This window comes from Salminus brasiliensis, chromosome 13, assembly GCF_030463535.1.
Source record: "Salminus brasiliensis chromosome 13, fSalBra1.hap2, whole genome shotgun sequence".
Taxonomy (NCBI): Eukaryota; Metazoa; Chordata; class Actinopteri; order Characiformes; family Bryconidae; genus Salminus; species Salminus brasiliensis.
Genome location: NC_132890.1, coordinates 5730095 through 5748975, shown reverse-complemented (window position 1 = coordinate 5748975; position 18881 = coordinate 5730095). Strand labels below are relative to the sequence as shown.

Below are 18881 nucleotides of genomic sequence, written 5' to 3'. Positions count from 1 at the left end.
TAAATTTGCATCACACATTCAGTCTAAGTCTATTACAACCAATAGTGCAATTATTAGTGATTTCCATGTGATGGCCCTTCAATTATAGTCAATAATTAATTCACCTCCAATATTAAGGTGATTTGCAAATAAAAAAATCTTAATACAAGTGAATAAATGTCTAATTCAGGCTTCATAGAACAACGAACAAGGCCTTAATGAATCCCTAATTAGTCATTCTGAAAATACAGTCTTACCATTGTTTGTTATAATCATGCATGCTTTAGTATTTTTGTGTCTGTTAACCTCCTGGTCCCTAGCATTGTTTAACACCTACTATTCAGTACATAGTAATTATTCTGTATTTACAGAATAATTTACTAATTATTACAGAATTTACTAATTATCCAATAAGTAGCATTTATTAAATACCTACTAATTTAGTACCTAATTATTCTGAACCAACTAATTATTCAATAAGTAGTAATTATTTAGTATGAACTAATTGTAGTATCTACAAAGTATCTAGTACATATTAACTCTTCAGTAACTGCTAATTATTCAGTATTTACTAAATATTCAATAAGTATTCGTTCATCGGTACCTGCTAATTGCAGTACCTGCAGTACTTACACTGTTGAAAGTATAAGATTCTTGAGGAACTTTCAGAGGTTCTTTAGGTCAGAACTGAGGAGGAACTTTGTAAGGTGCTTTAAAGAACCTTGAAGGAACCTTTTTCTTCTAAAAAAAACCCTACTTAAAGGTTCTTCAAAGCACCTTAAGAGGTTCCCAATTGGAGAACCTCCAAAAGTTCCTTGAGGATCTTTTTAACAGTGTACTCATTATTCAGTACCTACTAATTATTCAGTTAGTAGTAATTATTCAGGACCCAGTATTTAACAATTATTCAGTAACTGCTAATTATTTAGTATTTTCTAGCTATTCCAGACAAATTAGGTAATCAGTACCTACTAATTCTTCAGTATCTACTTATTATTCTATGAGTACTGATTATTCTTGTTGGTACTATGTACCCACACACAGGCAGTTCAGGGCCCCTGCATGTTCTGGAAAATCATGAAAACCTGGAAATGTAGTAGACTATTTTTTTCCAGTCACAGAAACTCTGAGAAATTAGAAAATAGCTAAAAACATCATGGAATTATGAGTTGAATCCTGGATACGCCGAGCTATCGAGCCACTGGTGCCATATTTATTGAGGTTTATAATGCTGCACTGTACATCCACTCACCATGTGTGTATACTGAGTCTATACTGAGAGGCCAAACGTATTAATACACTAAGTGTATGTATGTATGTATGTACAGAAGTCATGGGAAAAGTCCTGGAAAATGTTTTCCTAAAAAGAGTGGGAACTCTGCAGTAGCAGAAATGTGTCATGCTCATCATTTTATCAGTGCGCTGTGAGAAAGTGGCTGCAGTTGGAATCCAGCAGGAATTCTTTGTGGTTAAAACAACAAAAAAACAAATTGAGTTTCTTTGAGATTTTTGTTTCAGCTACTTCAAAGCATGTGCACATCAGGCCTAAATGTTTTATTCAGCCTTTTGTGCCTTTTTAGTCTTTTTAAACCACATAATCCTGGTGATTCCTCTAGCTCCTCCTTAAGCTTTCAAGCTACAGCAACCAAACCTAGCTTCAGGCATGTGGCCCATTTTCTCCAAACTGCTCTCTTTCTTCCCATCTTAAAGCACCAAACTTTTATATGACGCTCGAGGCTACTGGCCCAGAATATGGCACTGCTTTCCATACGGATGGCCTCACTTCTGTTCCTGCTCTTTCATCCCTTCCCTCCTTGTTCTACCCCAAAGACCCTCATTCATTTTTAAAAGGCCCTTTTCTACAGTTTTTCAAGCTTACCCCATTTCCACGTCACGTGTGCTCATGTGTTCAGGTTTGGTACGCTGGCTACCTTCCTCCCTTTCCGGTCGCCTCCACAACAGTGTCGCCTCTAACAGGCCTTCGCCTACTCGCCCAGACGTTCTCATAATCAGGCAGCGATGGCCGCTCACAGAGCTTCTAGTGTGTTTTGATTTAGCTCAGCCGCTGTGCGATGGGCAGCGAGATTAGCTTGTGTTTGATACCACCGCCCGCTCTGCAGAGATCAAAGGCAGGCAGGAGGCACCAGGCTCGCTGTGTTCAGTACGAGCCGAGCGGAGGAACCGAGGGGGGAGGACGGAGAGGGTGGAGAGCTGGATTTAGTGCTCGGACCGGAAAAAGGGAGGACTGGGTCGGAAACTTGTGGATATACGTCAAAGACATTACTACAGCCTTCAGTTGGAGTAATCCAACAGCCGGAGCCTGCCTGAAATATGTAGATCTCTGTACTGCACTCTGAGTTCTGCGCTTCTCGGCAGCTCCCAGTACACCATTATCAGTCATCAGAGCTTAAGAGGGAGTAGTCTTATATAGTTTTTTGGGACACCTACAATTGTTAAAACCTAAAAAATATTTGTAAAAGTTTGTGGACACCCCCTCTTATTAATGCATTCAGCTGCACCCATTGCTGATACACACTGCCTAAAGCCAGGCGTGGGCTAGCATTGAGCTGTGGAGCAGTGGAACTGGTGCTCCATCCAGTACTTTTTTTTTTATGCGTTGTGAGTTGGAGATGAGGTGGGGTGGTGATCATCCAACATCCAACCTAAACCTCCTGAATGCTCTTGTCGAAAATGTGAAATGTGAAATCTAGTTCTCAGAAATCCTTCTTCCCTGGACTGTAGAGACTAGAGTTACTCCCACATTATCAGGATAATAATAATAAGAAGAAGAACAATAGAATAAACAATGAATGAGCAGGTGTCCCAATACTTTTTCCATATGGTGTAGCTGATATGACCCTAATTGGCTGAAATTACTCTTACTAAGATGTTTCCTACAACCATCTCCCAATCTCTGACATTAACTAGGAGCTTTTCCCACTTCTCCATGCAGAATTCTTTTAGCTGCGGGATGTTTCAGCCTCTTATAGAGATAAGAATTCATAGAGCTGACAAGGTTCTACTGCAGCAAACCATGACATTTCCACCTCCATGCTTCATGGTTGGTATGAGGTTCTTGTGCTTAAATGCTGAGTTTGGTTTGCGCCAATACTGAGCTCGAATTCATCTGATGGTGATGGTAGGTGCTGTACTTTGACACCCACTGTGGCAAGATCTACCTGTAGGCCCCGTGATTATATTTTAGGATTGATGGAGACTTCTTTATTCAGCATGGGTTCTACTCTTGGGCTGAACTAGCTAGAACAGCCGACCTGGTGGTGTTGGCAGATGTTTCATCTGTAACTTCCTATGAAGTTTTTACTGTTAATCAGTAATTTTTATGTAAGTCATTTTTCTTCCCCAAACTATAGAAATTTGTTCGAATGCCATTTGTTGGAAACATCTTGAAATGTCTGGCTGCAGACCAGAGGCTGCGAGCATTCTTAAAGAGGCTTCCTTCCCAGTGTGAAGAAAAGCATTGCCACAGATTGCAGGGCTTCTGGGATCACTGCCATGGCATCTTGGCCACTGGGCATCTGTGTACCCAAGGGATTCAGAATCTCTTAAGAACACAGTTTAAGACTACCAGAAGACCATTAGAACAGGTGCACTCGTATGACGAGCAGAGATTGACTAGTGTTTATGTTCTTCTGGCCTAATGAGGCCTGTGGAGTGTAAACTTTCATACACTTGAAGAAATGCTGGGTTAAAAACAACCCGTTTGGGATATTTTATGAACCCTAAATTCATGTTACTGTGAATAGTTAAGGCAGAAGGAGATGAACCTATCCGCAGAAGTCCAGAAGTTTAAGATGAAACATTAACTTTTTTCTTTTTTTACAGTTTAAGGAGCACCATGCAATAGCACCGCAAGAACTTTGAGCTCTCAGATAACTTTTACCAAGGTCTCAGACCTTAATTAGCTTGTTAGATCAGCGGCTTGTTCACAGTCATTGCTAGGAAAGGCCAGCTGATGCAAATTTTAAAGCTTTATAAAGACTCCTCATACCTCGTCCCAACAACCAGCAGCCATGGGCTCCTCTAAGATATTGCCTAGTGAAATCATTTATGCCTACAATGCAGGAGGAGGCTATAAGAATACACACTATATGCTAGTTATAAAGTATTGGGACACCTGCTCATTCATTGTTTCCTCTAAAAATCAAGGGGATTAAAAACGAGTTTACCCTGCTTTTTACTAGAGTAACTATAGTCTCTACTGTCCAGGAAAATCCTTCTACAATTTTGAAGCATTGCTGTGAGAATTTGATTGCATTCAGCAACAAGAGCATTAGTGAGGTCAGGATGTTGGATGATCATCACCACGCCACCCCACCTCATACCCAACTCTCTAACTCATCCCAAAAGTACTGGATGGAGCACCAATCATCATACCAGAGTACACTGTAGTTCCACTGCTCCACCGCTCAATGCTGGTGGAGCTTTATACCCCTCTTCTAGCCCACACCAGGCATTAGATAGCATGGTGCCAGTAGGTTCATATTTACCCGCTTCAAAGAATCCTATTCTATTGGCAGTGCTTCAATACAGTGACTAGACAAGCTGTGTGTGTGTGTGTGTGCACTTGCACATCTGTGTCAGCAGTAGGTGAATGCATTCATTAGGTGGGGTGTCCACAAACATTTGGACATATAGTGTAGCGAAGTGTTTTTTTTTTGGGTGGTTGTGTCCTCAGTTTGTAATACTGTTAAATAATGGCAGTTAAAGCAAATAAAACCCCCTGATGAAGAACTTCTGTTGGGGAACCCCAGCAACATCTGCACAGATATGACCTTAATGGAGGAAATTTTATATGGGTAACATTAAGGAACAAGCGTGAAGCTTTTTAAAAACAAGTTCTGTCAACTGTCAGCTTAAAAATACCAGCTATAAATTTACAAATGTCATAAAATAAGCTACAATTTCCAGTGATTCTCCAGTGGACAGTGGAAACGAACCACTAACATGCTTCTTTCAATTCTATTATTTATTCTAACCCTCCTAAAAAAGCCTACGGTCCGCCTGTGGGCTGAACGTGGTATTACGTAGTTACTGACTAATGCACCTCAGTGTGTAATAAGCTTTGCTGCATTAAGGGGTTAACTGACATCTTCAGGTGCTGTTAATTCACACTGTTAACAAACCCATTGGCTGTGGTGTTACTGTGATATAGTAACTACCCAGCACTGTGGAAGTAGCCCATCAAGAAATGACCCAATAAGGTCAACCCTGCATTTTGGTTTTAAAAAAAAAAAAAACAACAACCCCAGAACACAATACAAGCCAATTCACAAGTGATATGATCTATAGCCTCCTAATGAATAGGAGGCGCTTGTGAGGACTGTATGGGCTGGAGAACTTCATTGTTTCAGTTTTTGCCTGTAAAGTTTTGTATCCAATTATCACTGCTTAATAAAGACGTCCAATTATCTACTTTTTCCTCCAAAACTCGCTCTCATTAAAAAAGGCAGTTAATAAGCACAAGTTTCCATATAGGGAGACAGAAATATCCAAAAACACGTGTGTACACACACACATTTGCGCACACACACACACACACACACACACATTATTGAAATGAATGAGCTATAGCTGAGCACAGAGTCGTGATCAGAAAGCCACACAACCTTGGCAACCCACTTTTACTGAGCTGGCTTTGACACCAGCATGAAGCATGAACAAAGCTAAGTGTGTATCCAGATGCCTACGAGAGAGATGGTAGAGAGCGTGGTTCTCTTGAGGGATTACAGTGTTAGGCGTTGTCTGACTGGTGCATGTATGTATGTATGTGTGTGTGTGTGTGTGTGTGTGTGTGAGTGTGTGAGTGTGTGTGTGAGTGTGTGTGAATTAGAATGAAATGGATCAGTGTATAACAAACATTGTGGTGTTAATGCCATTATAATGAATGGAGTCCTGGTTCTTATTCATTTATTAATCTCATATGTGTGTGTGTGTGTGTGTTTATGTGTGTGTCTGATTTTTCCCAGTTACTATCTAGGCAGACGGCCAATTGTGGTGGTAGCTGACCCAGACATGCTCAGGCAGATAATGGTGAAAGAGTTCCAGAAGTTCCCCAACAGAATGGTGAGTTGCGCCCGCATCCGCGCACACATTCAACACATGAAGAACATCAGGTTCTGATAAACATGAACCTATTGGCACCATGCTGCCTAATGCCAGGCGTGGGCTAGAGGGGTATAAAGCCCCCCAGCATTGAGCTGTGGAGCAGTGGAAGAACTGTGTTCTCTGGAATGATGGAGATGGTGCTCCATCCAGCACTTTTGGGCTCTTCTTCCCTGGACAATAGAGACAGTTACTCCAACAAAAGCAGGATATATATATGTTTTAAATTCCCTTGAGTTCAGGAGAGACAATGAAAGAGCAGGTGTCCCATTACTTTTGTCCATATAGTGACGTTCCCTCAGATTGTCCCATATCTCCAAAGTTTAGTCTGAAAATAATGTTGTGCTTCTCACCATCCAGGTCTTGACACATTCAGTGATGTAGAGGTCTGGACATTGTTCTGAGAACACCACTTCTTTCCTTAAGCAATTAGATTTGCACCAATCAGCTTAGTATTGTTTAAAGGTCCCCCTTGTGCCACCAGAACAGCTCTGTCCTCAGAGACACAGAGGCTCGGATCATACACTTGCCCATTTTTCCTGTTTGCTACACATGACTGTTCACTTGCTACCTAACATGTAGAGCCCACTGAGCCCACTAGTTGACCTATCAGTGGTTTTATTGTTATGGTTGATAACGGCACAGTACTGTATATATAATAGGAAGGAAAAGAACCAGAACCAGTAGGGGTGTGTATAAAGATAGAGGCTTCAGGATGGCCAGAATGGGAGCTCTGCACGACTCCCGGCCTTTCAACCCCAACCAGGCCGCTGAGGTCACTGTTAATGATCACATGACTTATTTATCAAAGTCTGGAGGCAGGTCTTGAGCCAGCCTTGCTCTGTGAGCAGAGCCTACTGGGTAATGCCGAAGGGGAATGATGACAGCAGGACTAAATCAATACCCACACTGTGTGCAGCACTGGACCTGGAGCCGGCTTTTTCCATATTTAAAAAGCCAGTAGTTTATAAATACCATATCTCAGCCAGTGACCCACAGAGCCCTATGCTGCGTGACACGGGTCAGCATGGTGAAAATGGCTGTGTGTGTATGTGTGTAGTAAGTTTTACTGAGCCGCTCACAATACACACGCCATCTGTGACAGACAGCGGGAGAAAACTCATAAACTGGATCACCATGGCAGCCCAGAAACAAACGCAGTGCGTTGGCTTTTGTGCGTGCAAATAAATACTGTACATCCCCCATCTCCAGATATACACACATGCAAATAAACAGCAGTCTAATCAATAGAGCTGAACCAGCATTCAGCTCTGCGGCCTCGTTTTGGTCGTCTTTACTGGACCTGCTGTCTCATTCTCACACTGTAAAAACCTGGCCAGCATGACGCAGACTAGCAGATGGACAATTGCTTTAATTAGCCATGTTTAGCTGGGCTGAGCTGTTAGCGCAGGGAAAGTAAAGTTCATTCCTAAAAGAACAAGCTGCAGACAGAACCCCTGTGGAGAAATCCCTTTAGTGTCAGAGAGATTCTGTAATGGATTATAGAGGTCATGGTAAAGATGGTTTATCTGGCTCGTTTGGGCTGGCTTTTGGGTCACTTCATCTTCATTGCAGTATTACTTTCAAAAGCTTTGAGCTTTCAAGGGTAGAGTTCTGTGGAAGGGCAAAAAATATTAGGACCAGTGGTGTTTAATCTTCATTCTTTATTGTACAGTGAACAGACCGACTTGTGTAACCTTGTTTTTACAGGAACAGTTCCTACAGCAGCTCCTAGACATCTTTAAATGCAACTGGTTCCTCTGGCCGTAATAGGCCTCGGATGCTCCTAGACAGGGTGTTATAAGAGCTAAGGTTTATGAACTGAGCGATGTTCCACTTGTTCTGCCAGAAGCGCTCTGACAAGTTGAGGCATGGACTTCATGAGTTCTTAAAGGCCACCAAGACGTTAGCATTAGATCCTTTAGGTCCTTGAAGAAGTTCAGGAAGTTGTGACTTAGGGCCTCCATGGATCACATCAATGAGCCTTGGGTACCAATGACCCTGTTAGCGGTTCACTGGTTGTCCTTACTTGGAGCACTTTTGGTAGGTACTGACCACTGCACACCAGGAACACCCACACAAGACCTGATGGCCTGATGTTTTGGAGATGTTCTAGCTATCACAATTTGGTACCTAATGACAGTATGCTTTATATATCCCGCCCCTTGACAGATACTATTTTAACCAATATAAAATATAAATAGATAATCAGTACTATTCGTTTCACCTGTTGGTGGTTATAATGTTATGTTATGTAAGGAACAACGTACACATCTGTGATAGTAGCCACTGTTCTCCTTCCTCAGAAAGTCAGGTCAACTACTAGGCCCATGACTGGAAATGCTCAGGAACTTACGGTGGAAACAAGTGCACAGCCAGTCAGTTAGCTAGTCAGTCAGTCAGACAGTCAGTTAGCTAGTCAGTCAGTCAGTTAGCTAGTCAGTCAGTCAGACAGTCAGTTAGCTAATCAGCCAGTCAGTTAGCTAGTCAGCCAGTCAGACAGTCAGTTAGCTAGTCAGTCAGTCAGACAGTCAGTTAGCTAATCAGCCAGTCAGTTAGCTAGTCAGTCAGACAGTCAGTTAGCTAGTCAGCCAGTCAGTTAGCTAGTCAGTCAGACAGTCAGTTAGCTAATCAGCCAGTCAGTTAGCTAGTCAGTCAGACAGTCAGTTAGCTAGTCAGTCAGTCAGACAGTCAGTTAGCTAATCAGCCAGTCAGTTAGCTAGTCAGTCAGACAGTTAGCTAGTCAATCATTTAGTTGTCTGCTCATTTAGTTATTCAGTTAGTAAGTTAGTTAGCTAGTTAGCAAATCATTCAGCTATCTAATCAGTCAGCCAGTCAGTAAATTAGCTAGTCTGTCAGTCAGATAGTTACTCATTTAGTTAGCCAATCAATTAGTCAGTTCGTTTGCTAGTTAGCAAATCATTCAGCTAGCTGATCAATCAGCCAGTCAGTAAATTAGCTAGTCTGTCAGTCAGATAGTTACTCATTTAGTTAGCCAATCAATTAGTCAGTTCGTTTGCTAGTTAGACAGCAAATCAGTCAGTTAGCTTGTCAATCAATCATTAGCTAGTCAGCCAGTTAGTTAGCTAGGCAGTCAGACAATTAGCTATTAGTCCACCAGTTAGTTAGTTAGCTACTCAGTTAATAATTCAGTTTCTTAGTTAGCTAGTCAGCCAGTCACAGCTACTCCGCCATCAGTCAGCCAATCAGTCAGGCAGTCAGTTAGTCAGTCTGTCAGTAGGTCAGCTAGTTAGCTAGTTAGTCAGCCAATCAGTCAATTAGCTTCTCAGTCAGACGGTTAGTTAGCTACTCAGTTAGTTAGCCGTTTAGGTAGTCAATCAGGGAGCTACTCAGTCAATCAGGAGCTACTCAGTCAGTCAGTTAGCTAGTCGGTCACTTAGTTAGCCAGCGGGGTTCAGATTGTGAAAGGCAGTGTTTTTCAGAGCGGGTTTTATGTTTGTAAATCTGACTCTGTTCATCTTCCATCAGAAACTCAGAGCGGCTACTAAGCCCATGACCGAAAGCGTGCTCATACTGAGGAACGAACGGTGGAGACGAGTGCGCAGCATCCTCACACCGTCCTTCAGTGCAGCCAAGATGAAAGAGGTAAGCTCTCTTCCTCTCCTTTGTTCACCTGTTTTCGTTATTGAAACCTGTGATGTGTGAAATCTGATCAGAAGGGGTTCTTGTTCAAAGAGTGAGGAACTGCAGGTAAGAGTGTGATCAGATTTTTAGTTCGGAACAAACGCTCGGCTCCTCTCGCCGAAGTGCCGTAACCGTCCTCTTATCTTTTGATCTGTAATCAACACACCAGCTGCTGTTACCAGCTCTGTCAGCATTATTATGACAATTATAAGAGGTCAGATGAACGCACACAGCCACACCCCCTCCAACACACACACCCACCCCCACACACACATGTCAATAGCTCATAGTATCTTTCACCTTCTCCTTCGCACATCTGGAGTGTTTGAAGTGCAAACTGCATCAGTAGAGAGGAATGCACATCCATCTTCTGCACTGGCCTTGAGCGGGGAGGGCTTTGGAAATAGACTACTGGTGTGAAATTCTGGGCAGGGTCATAGCAGTAACGTAAGCACACTCAAAAAACACACAGGACTGAATGGGAAAATGAGATGAGGAGTAGAGCCGGTTGGAAGGCATTCCATTTCATCAATCTGATAACCATGTGTCTTCTCACAGTGCACTCCCTGACCCGCACTGCGTCACGTTAAGCTCAGACAGCACTGGCTACCATGGGTACGATGGATGCCAGTACCCGTTTAATCATGTCCTCCGGTATGATGCTGTCGTTGTACGAGAGCCTCGGATCTGCTGGCCAAACACTGGGACATCAGCGGAGAGGCAAAAAGGACAGATCAGAGACAGGGAGAGGATACGCTGTGTTGCCCATCTACTTGTTATTGTTCTGTTGATCAGGATTGAGAAGAAGGAATGGCTGCAGGCCCTCTGGAAGCGAGGCGAGGCTGGTGCATGGTCTTGGTCCAACAAGAAAAAGAAATAAATCAAGAAATGGAAGCATGAAAAAGAGAATGCAGATAAAAGCCGAGAAGGAGAAAAATAACCGAGCTGCCAAAAATCAAGACTCAGCTTAGACAAACCCATCTATCGTGTCTTTGAGGTGCTGAATGTGTTGTCATGCCGTTTGTCTGTACGTTAACTCTGATTTATATAGTCAGTTGAAATTGTTGTTGGCTAATAATGATAATTAATGAGCATTGTCCTTTATAGATAGACAGTCAGTCAGTTAGCTAGTTGTTAATCTAGTCAGTGAGTTAGTTAGCTTCTTATCCAGTTAGTCAGGACTTTAGGCAACTAGCCGTTTAGTCAGTCAGTTGGTCAGTTAGCGTAGTCAGTCAATTAACTCAAACCACAGAGAAATCACAGAGGTTTAATCCCAAATTACAAACTACCTCCTATGTAGTGTTCTCTAAAAGGCAAGAAATGACGGATTCTAACTCTAAATACAGCTTTTTTTATCTGTAATACGACAATATTTAGATTTAATCAGATGTGGAATCTGATCTAGTGCTAGTGCTGCGTGTAGACGTATAGTAGTTCACTATATAGACAGGGAGGAGGTATTAGAGATACAGTCAGAAACATGCATGCCTTGTGATGTCAGTGTTTCTTCGTCCGCATGACTAAAAACACTAAAAACTGAGTTTACAAAATCTCCACATTGGGGAGCATTTCGTAAAAGCTCAGTTTTGAGTGTTTTCGTGCGGACGGGAGGTCAGAACTTATACTTAGAAAAATATCCGGAGACATGAGGACGTTCAGCCAGTTCAGTCAGCCAGTCAGTTCGTAAAGTAGTTAGTCAGATGGTCAGCTAGTTAGCAGGTTAGATAGTAAGTCAGTAAGTTAGTTAGTTAGTTAGCCAGTAAGTTAGTTTGCCAGATAGTCAATCAGTGAGTTAGTTAGTTAGCTAGTTAGTTAATCAGCCTGTTAGTTAGCCTATTAGTCAGTCAGTTAGCTAGTTAGGTAGTAAGTCAGCCAGTCGGTTAGCTAGTCGGTACGTCAGTGACCTAAACATTCAGTTAGTTTGATCATTTGTCCTTAGCTAATCGGTCAGTCACTAAATCAGTGAGTGAGCTAATCAGCTAGCCTGTCAATTAGTCAGTCAGCTAGTTGGTCAGACAGTCACACCCTTAAAACAAAAAGTGTCCGTCTTTATTAAATACAGAGATTGTACATAAAAGAGAGGAGGTTCTTTGTATCGTCCTTCTTTATGATGGACAAACTCTTGTATACCGACTTTCAAAGAACCTTTAAAACCAAACTGGTCCCACAAACTGGTCCCACTCTTACTACAGGACAGAACCCCTTTCTGAGACTACGTAGAACTGAGGTAGTCAGTCAGTCAGTCCATCAGTCTGCCGGTTAGTAAATACGAACCAGCATTAAAGGGCAGTGCCACTGGTGATTAACACACTAGGATAAGGGCTGGTAACTACAGTCCATCATATTCTCATCATGCCCTCCCTGTAGAGCTTTAACTCTCAGCTCCACTTCCAGCCTGCTTGCGTGCAGAGCCTTACCAGAGAACTTAATGAACACATAGTCTAGCAAAGATCTCCTATTGTGCCCTGCCAGATTAGCCCCTTTCTGGGGAAAGAGAGATCTAGCTTTGTGTGTGTGTGTGTGTGTGTGTGTGTGTGTGTGTGTGTGTGTGTATGTGTGAACACACATAGTATTGTTTGCATTCTGTAAATGAGTCCCGTGCCGCTCGTAAAATGATAAACTGAGAGCTGTGCTGTAAGAGAGATTTCAGAGCTAGGTCTCTATCTTTCAGTCTCCTTTCCTCACACACACACACACACACACACACTCACACACACACACCGCCTCAATAACCATGCTAAGACAGTGACATCATATTAGGCTAAATTCAGCATGACTCAACAACATCAAGCAAGAGAAAACCACAAGCATCCTCACTCTCCGTCCCGGCTCCAGTATAGCATGGGAGAGTGAAATACTGGCTACATGGTGACATTGTTATAAATATTTTATGAGCTCATAAACAACTTTACTGTCAAAACCAAGCCCTGCGTTAGGCACTCGAGGTATGTTCGTTAACTTAATTAAAGCACACTGAGTATTATTCCTCTCTCCCTCTGTTTCTTGCTTTTAGAACTAACCTCATAATAAGCTAGATATGGAAGCAGGCCTAGCTGCGGATGACTGGAATCCAGGGGAAAGGCAAGGCTATTAGAACCTGGGAGAATCAGACATTCAGTCTTATTCTTTTGATAATAAATTTAGACCAGAGTTCTGCATTTGAAACACTTCTCCACAGCTTGTAGAACACCTTCTGATACCGCAGCGCTTCTGATGATGATTTTTCACATCTAGAACGTTGCCATGCCATCAGGAACCCTTCACTCTATATAGTGCTGAAAAAGGGTTCTTTGACTTTAGAAACAATAGTAGAACCTTTAAGGACAGCCCAAAAGGAGTTCTTTAAGGTTCCACTATTGTCACAAGTCACAGAACCTGTTTAGTACCATTTTACTTTCCATTCAAGTTGCTCTACACTATATGTCCAAATATTTGTGGACACCCTTTCTAACGAATGCTTTCAGCTACTTAAGTTACACCCATTGCTGACACAGATATTGTGCAAATGCACACACACATATACACAGCTTGTCTAGTCCTTGTAGAGAAGTACAGCCAATAGAATAAGACTCACTGGAGTAGATCAACATGAACCTATTGGTGCTGCCTAATGATGATGTTGGGGATGCAGGGAATGAAGTGGAGTGGTGATAATCCATAAAACATCCTGACCTCACTAATGCTGTCCAATGCTTTTAAAGTCTAGTAGAAAGCCTTCTTGCCTGGACAGTAGAGACAGTTACTCCAACAAAAGCAGGATAGACTCTTTTTTAATACCCTTGATTTCTAAAGAAACAATGACTAAGCAGGTGTCCCAATATTTTTGTCCCATAGTGTATATAGGACCATTCCTTTACAATTGACCCTTGAAGAACCCTTGTAAGAGGCATCTACTCTCTTATTAAAGAATAAGAATAAATAAGATGCTCAAGTGGGAAGAACCTTTCTAAGGTGGACAGAACCTCCATATGATGTATATATGAGGTTCTGTATCGGTTTGACCTAGATCTGTACATCTAAACCAGGAACTGGATAGGAACGTTTATATTCAAGTACATGAGCAATATGCTTAATGCTCAACCTATGTGACTTTAGTGTATTCAAATATATTTGTGTGTGTGTGTATGTGTGTGTGTGTGTACGCGTGTGCTCTCGCATACACTTTGGCCGCCTGTATTGATTTTCATTAGCGGTGGTGGAGCTGCAGGAAGAGACAGAGGACACTGCTCCTGTCATCCTCCATCAGCCTCTCTAGCCTTCTTCATCTGCCTCCGAGCTCAGCGCCGATTTGCTCTGATACACACTCACATACCACACCATACACACACCCCATCACACCACACAAGCTACACACACTCACCTCGTGAAACTGTAAAACTGAGCCACCACACAATTATGGGTCCTTAATGCTGATAAATTAATTACAGGTTTTAATAATTGTTTCTAATAAAGCACTAAATGTCCAAATGTTTTTGGACACCCCTTTTAATGAATGCATTCAGCTACTTTAAGTTGCACCCATTGCTCACACAGTTGTGCAAATGCACACACACACAGACATAGTTTGCCTAGTCCATGTAGAGAAGCACTGCCAATAGAATAGGACTATTGGCACCATGCTGTCTAATGCCAGGTGTGGGCTAGAGGGGTCTAAAGCCCCTCAGCATTGAGCTGTGGAGCAGTGGATCTGAGTTCACCGTGCTGCAGAATGTTTTGCCACTCAGTTCGACCGAAGGGGACGTGTGAGTATGAGGTGGTCAGGCAGGGTAGCAGGCGAGGGTGAGGATATTAGTATGTCTGGTTTCTCTGCAGACAGTGGACTATGTGTTCAGGCCAGTCTGGCTGTGCAGTGTCCACTCTGGATTTGTAAGTCTGTCTTGCTTCAGTGCCCCACAAAAGGTCTGTGAGGCTTGGACAGCACATCTTTTTTCTCTCCCTCTCTTTCTCATACACACTCGCTCTCTCTCTTGCCTCACTCTGTCCTTTTCCCTTCCCTTTTTTCTATTTTCTTCCCCTCTCTGCGTACGGCCTCATCTCTCTCTTCCTGAGCAGGCAGGATCAATAGGCAGGTCTGGTATGAGATGGAGGCTTATCACAGCCGCAGTCATGGGCGTCTGAGGGGAAAGCTTCAGTGCTGCAGCTCGGAGGGGGGGGTGGCATGAGCGGGCGAGAGAGAGGAGGTGGTAAGGGGTTTAGAAGCTTGCCGGATCTCGTGTCCACAGTAGCGTGACCTGACTTGAGCCCGCTGTGTCATCACCAGCCCCATCTTCTCTGCACCAGCTTCCAGCTCACTGCACACACACAGGCTTTCTGAAGTCAGCTGCATGGATCACAGATGAGCTCTTCAGAAGTGTAAAAGGCTGTTAGTTATTAGTAATGAGTTCATTAAGCATGCTTTCTCTGATCAGTCCAGTTGCCTCCCCTTGATAATGACCACCAAAATCAATCAAAATAGCTTTTTAATGGATTCAGCACTTCATCCTGGCATCACCCACACTCTTCTCACAGGTTAAGGTTTCTTCAGTCATACCACCCACCATTCTGCTCCAGCTGTGCTGGTATATTTTATAATGGTTTGTTTATCATGTTTTACAGAGGAATACGTCAATATTGAAAAGCTGGATATGTAAAATTGTTGCTATTTCTGAATACTGATGTCTGGATGTGGTGTTTCACAGATGGTCCCTCTAATCAATACGGCTACAGACACGTTACTGAATAACCTGAAGGCTCATGCCGAATCTGGAGAGAGCTTCGACATTCACAGGTATGACTGCCTGTGAACCCGTATTTTTATACTTTTCATTAAAAAAAGAGTTTTAGGTTGTTTGTCCAAACTTTTGGCCCTTACTGTAGATACTGTCTTCTTAATGTTTTCCTGCAGGTGCTTTGGTTGCTTCACTATGGACGTGATTGCGAGCGTAGCATTCGGCACACAGGTGGACTCCCAGAACGACCCTGATGACCCATTTGTCCACCACGCCTCCAAGTTCTTCTCCTTCAGCCTTTTCAGACCCATCATGGTCATCTTCAGTATGTCACACCGTCACATTACACATTCACCTAAGCTGAAGCTGCACACGAGTTATTTCCCCTTTAATTGTATGTCCAGGGACATCACATCCCCCTATACCATTATATGAATGATGATGAACCTTTAATGAAGGCTGTGTAAAGACATAGCGGATTTACTGTAGGGGACTGGAGATGGAGATCTCATTTAAAAATGCCTTTGTCCTTGTGTTTATGACTTAACAAAACCGGCTGGGACAAAAAAGCCTCACGGTTGTCAATTTTGCAGTGGCTTTCCCGTTTCTGATCGGACCCCTCAGCGCCATCGTACCCAATAAATCCCGAGACGAGCTGAACGCTTTTTTCGTCAGCTGCATTCAGAAGATCATAAAGCAGAGAGATGAGATGCCACCCAATCAGGTAACGCTCAGTGCTCAACCTTGAACGAATAGAAATGCTGTCCTTAGCTGTGCATATTCCCACTGAACTTCTCTAATCTTGACCTTTTACCCTTGCGTTTTAGCGGCGCCGGGACTTCCTGCAGCTGATGCTGGACGTCAGGAGCAGTAAGGAGTGTCTGTCGCTGGAGCACTTTGATGTGGTCAACCATGCAGATGAGCAGGCTGAGGCACGGTCCCAAGCAGCTGAGGAGGCGGCCAACGGCCCTGGACATTCCGGGGACGCCCCAAAACGCCCCCAGCAGAAGAGGATGATGACAGAGGACGAGATTGTGGGCCAGGCCTTCCTCTTCCTCCTGGCCGGCTATGAAACCAGCAGTAACACTCTGGCATTTGTCAGCTACCTTCTGGCCATCCATCCAGACTGCCAGGAGAAGCTGCAGAGAGAGGTGGACGACTTCTACACAAGACACGTGAGTGAGAGAAACAATGAAACGGCACAGATGTGATATCCACTCTTTTTACATTGGTTTTGGGGGTAAACAGGCAGAAATACTATATAAGATAATGGTCACATGATAAAAGGTCTAATGCACTACCACTATGTCCCAAGTGTCACGAGTTTAAATCCCAAGCCATGCTGCTTTGCCATCAGCCGCCGGAGTCCAAAGGAGCACAATTGGCTGTGCTCTCTCCAGGTGGGTAGATGGCACTATCTCCCCTCGCCACTCTTAAAGCGATATTGGCCGGTGGTTAGCTGGTTTGGTGGAGCTGGGGGCCCGACACCCTTCTCAGAGCTTGTCGGTTGTCCAGCAATATGTTAAGTCCTTACCCTCCTAGCGTCAGGAGCACTGTTTTAGTCCTAGGGGGAGTTTACAAACTGGTGGTCTAATTAGCTAAATCTGTCCCCCCCACGCCTAATATCAATAGGGGCCGCATGGGTTGGTTTGTCATGGTGGGTTTCTGTGTTTGAGTCAACATTTTAAGCTTCTTTTTGATGACCTTCATGAGTGAAGCAAAAAGGTTGATTAAAAGTTGCTCATTTGGTCAATTTAGGAGTGGTGCAACTGTCCCGGTTGATCCCTGGCAATGCAGCATGTGTCCATGACTGGGGATCCAAGGGAGTATTTCTGGCCTCGCTCTCTCTGGATGGGTAGGATAGCTGATAATCCCTTTTTCCTCATTACACAGCATTTTGATAGCCACTGCAAGCGGCTGTTATCTGCTCCTTCATCTTTACAGTGATGCTGTGTTGGATGTTAGACGTTCTAAAAGATGAGGTGGCTGGCTTCAGGACTTCAGGACACTTGTCCTTATCTGTTCTTCCAGCTTTGGTAGCATCATGTGATGGGGAAGACCTGATGAGGTAGAAATCAGCCACAGCAAAACTAATGAGAAGAAAATGGGTAAAAGCAGTTGTGTCTAATTCCACTTGCTAACCAGGTGTTCTCCCTCACATCCAATCCCATGGTGACCAGCTCTCACCCACTCACTAGGACTCCTCCTATCACACAATGCTACCAGTCTGAGATGATTATGGCTGGCAAGGCTCTCCCTCTGAACCACCTTAAGCCAGCCAACAAATCTTTTGGAACTTCTTCTAATGCAGTGTGATTGGAGAGCTGAATGAACTAGGAGGCCAACTTTAAACGCCTGTTAATCACCCACTCCCAATGTTGGGGGAAGAAAGAGGTCCATTTGCCCCACCCAGAGAGAGAGAGAGAGGGAGGCCAGTTATGCTCTGTTGAGCACGAATGGCTGTAACACTCAGTCATTATTAAAAAAAGCATGAATATCAGATGAGTGTTAGTGTCAGCTGATCGTCGAGGTTTGGATATCTGGATTGTTATCGGTATTGGAACAGTAACACAGGTTTCGTTCCTAATCCAGTGGAGCTGGACTCTACATTTACCGCTCCCTCTCCTGGTTCCAGAATTGCAGATAAGAAGTTGCATTTCTAAAGGAGGTTGGCATTTGAAGCCGATCTGTATCTCTTCATTCCCGAACAGTGTGCAGCACTGTGTTTGTGTACCGTACCCTCAGTGGGGCCTTGGTTGGATTTTCTCTTCCGTCATGCCCTGTTACTATCCATTGTCCTCTATCTCCAGGGCAAATACTGCATAGCAGACAAACGAATAAAAAATTCAGAGCTACCAGTGCATTGTAAAAGTAAGATATGTTTGGCTAGGTGTCTTCAGCGGTGTGGGTACGCTATGACTGTCCGCTGAGATTTGTCATGTATTCTTCCTCTTTCCATCCATGCACTCAGTGGGAATGGAGCACAGAGACCCCCTGATAAATATAGCAGGGGTTTGCAATAGTGGTTGCATCTCTGCCTCTTGGACTTGTGTATGTGTTCGAGAGGAAAAAGAAAGATAACGCTGAAGGATAGTAAAGGATGATTCCTGGGTGAGTTCTTCAGCCTATGGCCAGAGATTAAGCTTTAATAGCGTCATTCTATGAAAAAGTTGGCATTTACTTTAGACATTTTTATATGGTATAATAATATTTCTTAAAGAGTAACATTCTGTTCTGTTTTATTCGATTGTAACAGAACTCTTTTTTTAATATTTTACATTATCACATGACCATTTTTACATGCCCATACTGACTAACATGACATTGGAATCTAAAATATCACCAAATTAATGTTTGTATCTATTCTTTATTATCTAGATTCTTGTCAGGATTATAGCAGATGTGTCCCCTGTTTATGATAGATAT

The 18881-nt window shown here is 43.2% G+C and overlaps 1 protein-coding gene across 2 annotated transcripts in view; it reads left to right on the top strand.

Moving 5' to 3' along the window:
* tbxas1 (thromboxane A synthase 1 (platelet)) overlaps positions 1-18881 on the top strand; it is an 88144-nt gene that overhangs the window by 43191 nt on the left and 26072 nt on the right. For both annotated transcript variants that reach the window (XM_072694753.1, XM_072694754.1), the window contains 6 exons: positions 5967-6063; positions 9592-9708; positions 15426-15514; positions 15632-15780; positions 16049-16179; positions 16283-16630. In XM_072694753.1, the coding sequence (XP_072550854.1) occupies positions 5967-6063; positions 9592-9708; positions 15426-15514; positions 15632-15780; positions 16049-16179; positions 16283-16630 (931 nt within the window). The remainder of the gene's footprint in view (positions 1-5966; positions 6064-9591; positions 9709-15425; positions 15515-15631; positions 15781-16048; positions 16180-16282; positions 16631-18881) is intronic.